We start from the raw sequence: 8,145 nt of genomic DNA, 5'->3' as shown, positions 1-8,145 counted from the left end.
GGCCAAATGTGCCAGGCCCAGCAGTCATTCCTTGTGTACATGAGCCTTGGTATTGCTCGTCCCGTGTGACAGCCCCACCCAGCTCACATGGCCAGATCTAGAGACAAGCACAAGTGGTCCTCATTCCTGACAGTGCGTTTGTGTGATGCACAGGACTACCTCCCTCAGGTATGCTTTTCTTTTAGGAAAAAAAAAAAAAAAAAAAAAAGAAATTGTCTTTACATGTTGGCACCTTGAAAAGTTTTTTTTTTTTTTTTTTTTATACAAAAGTTTGATAGTTTTGACACTCCCCATGATTAATCACTACTTCACTGATAAACTTTGAAAGTGTGACCCTGGAATTTCATCATGCAAAATATTTACCCGCAGCAGGAGGAAACAGTTTTTAAACAACAGGATTTTTTTTTTTTTTCTCTTTTCAAATGTCTGAACTTGTTAAAGATAGCCAGGGAAGGCATCGGTAGGATAAACACAAGGGATAGTAAAAGTATCAAAAAACAGTTTAACGCACGCGTGCGCGCGTCCACACACACACACCCACACACACACAACCTGTACAAAATGCTCCAATCAATGAGAACAGAAAAAAATAATATCTGTCAACTATGTTACAATGTAAAAGCAAAAAAAAAAAAAAAAAAAAAAGGGGGTTGCCGGGAGTTGCTCCCTCCCACATGTCAGGAAATGTCATCCAATATTTTTAAAGCAAGGATAAGTAAATAAGACATGTGCAGCATATTCTGCTATTCCATTACATACAGTAGTTTGTTTTTTTTTCCCAAAGCATTTTTTTTTTTTAGTATCGTTAATATAAAGCAGTTGCACAAAAAAGCAAAGGTGTTTTGACAAACAGGTGTATGCATTTATTCCTTTTTAGGAACAATATCTAAAAAAACAACCACCCTCTGCCCTCCCCCAAAAAAGACAAAGATTCACACAGACACATTGGGATATATGTACAACATAATAAACCCCACCCTAAAGAAGCGACTGGAATTACCCCCAAGGGATACAGAATCAGAATTGTAAAAATCATAGTGAAGTTTGCTTGCTGTAAAGCCTGAGAAATTCTTTTTCAGTTGGTTCTTGTGCAAGGCTGTGATACCTGCAAAGATATGTAAAATCTAATTTTTCTTTTTTTTTTTTTTTGCTACAGTCTTTGAAAAAAGCATGCAAGACGTACGACTAAGTGCAACTGAGTGAAATGTATTTTTTTTTTATTTTAATCATTCCCTAAAGGTTTGAACTGAGGTATGCGTACTAACAGTTTCTCATGCTGTTATCTTTACTCATGTCTAGCTACACATGCTGAGAATGAACTAATCTACCAGATTTTTATCCTCTTTTGAATACCAAACTAACCAGCAACCACTCAGTTTAGAAGCACAGGGCCCCCTTCCCATGACCCTGTCTGGCTACTGCCTGTACATCATGAAGCTGCCTGGAAAAGTTTTAAAAAAAGTCTTGAGTGACCACAGACTGCCCTTGATACAGAAAGCAGAGTGAAGCTTCAAAAGTAACTGCCGAAGAAGTGTTTGTACCAAGCGTTAAGAGTGGACGGGAGTGTTACTTTTTCTTCAAAAGAAAAATGCTGACCAAAGCCTAATCAGAAAAAAAAAAAAAGAAAAGAAAAAAAGGGGGGGGCATAGGGAAAAAGGGAAGAACTTAAAACAAAAAGAAATGGAGGCTATCTACCAAGATAAAGCAAGATTAATGCAGTGATAATAGCATAGTCCTTACACAAAAGTGGCATATCATCTTTCGAAAACCTTTTTTTTTTTTCCTATCTAGAAATACTATGTTTTATGTGGTCTAGTTAAATTGTGGAGGCTCTGCCATTCTGTTGGGATGTTTTCTTCCCTGCCTCCTCTACTGGATACCCGAATTCCTACTAGCATACATTCATTTCTTTTTCGTTGAGGTGGGACTCCCTTCTTTCTGTAACTCCTTTAATACTCTGTCCCACTGTGATCTTCAGTAGCCCCAGAATTTCTCTACACAAGAATGAGTTTTGGTCTCTGTAGAGGTACAAACAGATAAAAAAAAAAAAAGAAAAAAGAAAAAGAATCTACAAAAAAAGTAACAACTTTGGTTCCATTTACCTACTTGGTCTTCTAAATTTATGATGAAGGAGCAGTTCTCTTTCTCAGGTTAGCAATAGCCTCTATTTTGTCATTCGCCTCTAAATTCTTTCACCTCCTTTGATCAACAATAAGAGGATATTTGGCTTCATCAGATAAAGCATAAAACAGAGAACATAATTTACCTTTGTGTAATATCTTTGGTAATTTTAGGGGAAAAAAAAGGTGTAAAGAATATAAATTAAGCTCCGAAAGGCTCTCGAACTAAAACAAAAGCTACAGTCCTAGATAAACAAATGACAGGAGGTCAGGTACAGAATGGAAGTGTGTTTCGGGGTTCCAAGGACCGGGGTTGTACTGACCTACACCATCACGTTCTGCATGCCATGGTTGGTTCCCCAAAAGCGCGAGGCCGAGGTGAGCCCCAGCCTCACTGACGTCTTCCGCTAGTTTTTTGATACTGGGTGGGTGTGGTAACACGGCGTAGCAAACCGAAGCACAAGTACCGAATCTGCTTGTGTGAAACGAGCACTTGAGCAGGTGCTGAACTCCGTCCTCAGGAACTCCCAGAACAAGTTCAATCAGAAACGGAATCTGTTCTCAGATTCGTGCCACCCGCAGGTCTGAGCTGCGGTAGAAACTCCTGCCCACACCGCCAAGTTGCTCCGAGGAGCTGGCTTTTTTGGTCATTTTGCAAACAAAGCAACCCACCACAAGAGAGAGCCCGCCGCTCCTACGGCCTTGATGTCAATCTGATCACTATTTTTTTTTCTTTCCGGTGCTGCCTAGCTTCTTCGTGCTGGTACGATGCTGTGGCACTGAAGAATGATAGTTGCTGCCCAAAACCAAAAAAGAGGAAAATCTGACACAACCCCCTTCCCACCCCCAATACTGCTTCATGGAATGAATCTACAGGTGTTCCTCGTGTGTGTCTCTAGTTCGAGTTTCTGTCATTCATTCTCTTTCGGGCAGGACGTCACGTCTGTGTGAGAGGACCTTCATGTGTACAGTGCAGCATTTGGGACCTTTTTTTGAAAAAGACCAAAAGGAATGTTTTCTGAGTTTAGAGAAACGTGGTGATGTCTGAAGGAAAATGGAATGAGTGACAGAAAACTACAAACGAGAAATGACATTCAGCTGTGTATAATAAAAACACCTATTAACATTCATCACAAGGTACAGAAAACTTTTAAGCCTCCAGGAGGCCATGGGCCCAAGTGGAGGCCTGAGGTCAGAACTTAAAATGGTATAGTAAAACCAAAAAAAAAAAAAAAAAAAAAAAAAAGCAATACATTAAAAAGTTTGGGATAATTATTTTTTAACCCCTCCCCCCAATACACACACAAAGGCCTTCCCCATCCCAACTGGAAGCAAAAAAAAAAAAAAAAAAAAAAAAGGAGTAAAGGCAGTGATAATCAACATGCAGTACTGTGCAAATAGGTCGTCCATTGGAATCCTTAAATTCTGGGCAAAGGCTTGGTCTGCAGCTTAGGTGCGTGAGCTCAGTCGGGTGTCCTCAGTGTCCAGCGTTGGCAGGATTGCATTCAAAGTCTGCTGCTAAAAGTGAATCAGTTTAGCAAATGTACAACACTGATGTTGACTGTTAAGAGAGGAAAATCCCAAGTACCAAACAAGTCCGTCCAATGCACAGAGTACAAATTCCTTTTTTCAACAAAAAGTAGAAAAATCAAAAATACTCCCAAATGGGATTCTTGATGGCACTAAGAGTTAACACATTTCAGAGTTGTCAAAACGTAGTGAAAATCCTCCAGACTGTACAACAAATGGAGAACAATTTCACTGCTAACTTCTGACGTGGTTTGTTTGCGTGTGTGTGCGTGTGTGTGTGTGTGTGTGTTTGCTGTTGTTTTCTTTTTCCAATCTTCGTTCTTCGGGTCAGCCCACCCAGCCGTTCACTCCATGTCCTCATTTACTGGTTCGTCTTCGTAATCTCTGTCATGGTCAAAATCTGGACTGTGGTTGGCTGTTGTCACTAAGGACAGAGGCCCTTCGGCTTCCTCTGGATCCAGGGGCTCTTCTTTGACGTGGACAGGGTGCCTGGAAAAGCAAGGCAAGATTTAGTAAGGGCACTTCCTGGCCAGGCGGGACTCAAGTGTTGAGGCCGACACAAAAGCCACCCTGGACAACAGCACTGTCCACTGCGATGGCCATTAGGTGCAGGTGGCTCTGGAAATTAAAATGCATAACAACTTCATGACTTAAAATTCAGTTTCTCAGGCTCACCAAACCCGTTTCAAAGTGTTCTAGGGCCCTAGGGCCACACATGGCTACCACGCCAGACAGCGCAGAGACCTGTCCATTGCTGCAGAAAGATCCTTTGGATAGCGATCTCTGGACAGTGCAGCCCTCCCCCCACCCTGGTCCTGGTGGCATTTCTGGCACTCTACCGGAGCCCCTTAATCACTGGAGGCCCTTTTTAAAAGGCAGCCAGCCTGTGATTCAGCAGGCCTGGGGTGGGGCCTGAGACTGTGCATCTGTGACATTTCCCCAGGTGACGCAGCTGGTCCCGGGACCACACTCTGAGTACCAGGCAGCAGGCCCCAGGGTGGCATCCTGGGTGGATGGCCCCCGATCTTCAAATAATGACAGGGACCGAGAAGCGTAATACAATGGCGGTTCGAGGGGACCGCCGAGTGCAGGAGGCTGGGCTAATCACGGCTCGCTGTGTGTTCTGCTTTGCTAGTTAACATGCAGAACCTGTGAAAGAACTCTCCAGAGGACGACCCCAAGCGAGGTTCGATCATTAATCAACTTCAAGCAAACACAGCAAAGAGACACCATGATACATGCTTGAAACTCCAAATTAATGCATATTTTTACAAACTGTCAATAAGGCAAGAAAAGCCCTGCCAGGAAACACAAACGGAGAGGAAAAGGCTCGCTCGACACAACAATACGATAAGAAAGCAGAGCCCCGATCAGAATAATAACGCTGTCAGCTGTAAACAAGGCAAAACATGAGGCCCGGCTGGTAGCAGCCACTGTGACAGTGCGGCGCTGCGACGTGATCTGGCAACTTTCTCATTATGGACCTGCGCACGGGTCCGAAGGGGACAGGGCGATCACACAAAACCACTCTGATAACAATTGAGAAATGTTGTTCGTAAATCATATTTACAGCCGATCCTTTGCAAATACAAATTACTTTCCTTTGCGGGGCTTTTGATATGTAAAAGAACCATTCAAGTTAAAATGGTCCCATCTCTGGGACTGGTGCAGAAGGGACGGATTTTAATTGACGTTATCAAGTATTAGTAATAAGAGGTGGTATAGGGGATGGCTGGCGTCCTAAATAATTGATGCCGTATGCAAACCCCAAAGGCCCCTTGAACCATTTAAAAACAAACAGAAGAGTGCTTTGGACTGCCCTGGAAGACATGAACCTTCAGAATCAATTGACTCTAAAATTAGCACAGTGCAGAGAGACTTTAGGGGGCTAGATGTCAGATAAATAGCTTTAAAAAAATCATGCTGAATCCTTAAAAATTATTTGCAAAGCAAAATATAGCAGAGTTACATTCCAGTATATCTTCCATGTGGATCTCTAGTTTATTTGTGATTTCGTAGGGGTCTTCCCTACCTATGTTTCTGCAGGAAGATCCAAGACTGGGTACATAATTTGCAGAGCCCAGTGCAGAATTAAAATGCGGAGCCCTCCCTGATTCAAAAATTGCAAATTTCAAGACAGAAACAGTAGGCAATTCAAGCAAGTGCAGCAATGTCATCACACACTCCTAAGTCAGTCCTGGTCGGACCCCTGCCGCCTTCTGGGAAGGAGGAGTTATAGTGATCATGGCTCTTTAAAAAAAAAAAAAAAACACACACACAGTGGAAAAACCCCTCATTAAGGTCAGTCTGTCTGTGCCCCCACCCCCACTTGAGGTCATATTTTTACACTGTAAGCACAGTGGGAATACTGTTTTTATTTTGCTTGCTTGAGTGATAAAATTCGTATGGCCACAGTAGATTCCGTTGTGTTGACATGCATCTGTCCTTGACTACTGGACAGTCCATGAGTCTCGTCCTCTGTCTTTGTGTAATACAGGGACCATTTTTATCCATTAGTCTTTTGACTTCTGTTGATTTACCTCCTTAGGATAAATGTCTAAGAGTGGAATTGTTGGGGCAGAGGCCAAAACATCTTTATGGGTCTTATGATTTACTGCAGAATTAATTTCCAAAGGGGCTATATCAACTTAGACCATCTCATCAGCACTTTTCTTTTTTGTTGTTGCTGCTTACCAGGTTGTGTTTCCTGGATTACTGACCGGAGGAGTGAGCACTGCTCACGGCTCAGTTTCCCATTCTCATTGTTGCCAATGCTTCATACGTTACTCTCTCTAGTGGCCCTCGTGACACGGGCCTAGTCAGAAAATTGTGTTTTACGTAGCCACACATAGAGTTTCAATGTCATTTTCCAGATCTGCACTTCTCTATTTTCATTTTTTTAACCCCTCAGGTTTCTTGACCTTTTCAAGTTGACAAACCAAAATGTGATGGCACATGATGAGGTTTTTAGGAGTAGCTGACATTGGGGACCCCACAGGAGGAGGACAACAGTGTAAGTGAAGTTCTCGCTTTAGACTGTGTGACTTTGACAAATATTTTGCTAAGCTAAGCAAAAACAAAACAAAACAAAACAAATGCGGTACATGTAAAGCCCTAGAAAACATAGTTCACACATCAAAAGATATTTATCCCCCCTACGTTTTGCAGCCCCCAAGTGTGAAGATGACTGGCTATCCCACAGACACCAGTAATGGCCCTGCCTTGCCTGCTTGGTTGACCCCAGTGTCCCATGCCAAGTGGGTTCCAGACGAATGTTAACGAACCTACGGTGCCACAACCACGTCACGTAGGAAAGTGTCTTCAAACTGCAGAGAATGGAACTCCAATTTCAGAACACTTTTTTAAAAAACTTAACACTAACAGATCCTCCTGGGTGTGGCGAATGTAGCAGCAGAAGCATGCAGAGCTCAGAGAATAAAAGGCACTAGATTTTCAGGGATGATGCAAACGGCTGAAGACATCATCCTTCACAGACACCTAGAAACTGTCACCCAGAAATTCAAGTTGCGCGATGCATCTTCTTTGCCCTGTAGGACACCCCCCACACCCACTCGTCTTTCCTAATCCTGCCTCCTATAGGGCTCCGGGCGAAGGACTGTCCCAAACCGTGTATGTCCTTTCTCCTCACATCTGAGTAGTTCTTTTGTGTAGCCACTCTGGGAACACAAGAGTTTTTCAAGGAAGCGGACTGGTGTTTAAAGGCATTGTGCTCTGGGGGTGTGTGCACAGCATGGCGTGTTTTGCTTGGGAGCTCCTTTAGCTGCTATCAGGATAACAGTAGAATGCCCCACGGCCATAATTATGTGACTACTTTCTAGTGTTTCAAAAGACGGCGAAGTGTAGTGATCTGTGAGTGTCACAGAAAGGGTAAGAACGGAGAGTTCCATTCCAACGCTAGACATCAGCAAGGCTGCCACCCCACCAAGGTCCTTTAAGCCCTGCTGTAAAGTTTACGGCTTGATTTATTCCAATAGACTCGAACAGTTAAAAAACAATTTGCATCATAGTCGGGTAAGGCATATTGGAGAAGAACGAAAACTATGTCATTACAGAATTCGCTTAATGGAAAGCCGGGGTCAGAGAGACTAAGAGCCTGCCATACGGGGAGCGGCGCGGAGGGATCTGCTGTCGGCGGCTAATTACATTTAGCCGAGGGTGTAAACCTGGGAGACCCGAGCAACACCGTCTGACGTCTTCCTTTCAAGGTTTCTTTGGAAAGAAGGCAGCTGAAACCTTTGTTTTGTTAGAAATGAAGTTGACTGTAAACCAGAGTTCTCAGTAACACTGGGGTTAATTTAAAGCTGCTCAAATCACTTTCACGGTGACTTTTTCTGAGCAGCAAAACTAGCATCACCGAGAACTGCTGCTTGGGAGGACTGTATCTCTGCGTGTGAGTCTGTGTACTAAGTGAAAGAAACAGACATCCACTGGCCCTAAGAACTCGTGCAGATGATATGAAATAGTCTCTCTTCCG

General features: G+C 43.2%; 1 protein-coding gene across 1 annotated transcript in view; it reads right to left on the bottom strand.

The window, feature by feature from the left end:
• Positions 1-805: 805 nt before the first annotated feature.
• Positions 806-8,145, bottom strand: part of FOXP1 (forkhead box P1) — a 759,404-nt gene continuing 752,064 nt past the window's right edge. The window contains exon 22 of the mRNA XM_006158051.3: positions 806-4,139. Within this exon, the coding sequence (XP_006158113.1) occupies positions 3,995-4,139 (145 nt within the window). The 3' untranslated portion in view covers positions 806-3,994. The remainder of the gene's footprint in view (positions 4,140-8,145) is intronic.

The sequence above is a fragment of the Tupaia chinensis genome, unplaced genomic scaffold (genome assembly GCF_000334495.1).
Source record: "Tupaia chinensis unplaced genomic scaffold, TupChi_1.0 Scaffold000570_1, whole genome shotgun sequence".
NCBI lineage: Eukaryota > Metazoa > Chordata > Mammalia > Scandentia > Tupaiidae > Tupaia > Tupaia belangeri.
This window is presented reverse-complemented; position numbering and strand designations above follow the sequence as displayed.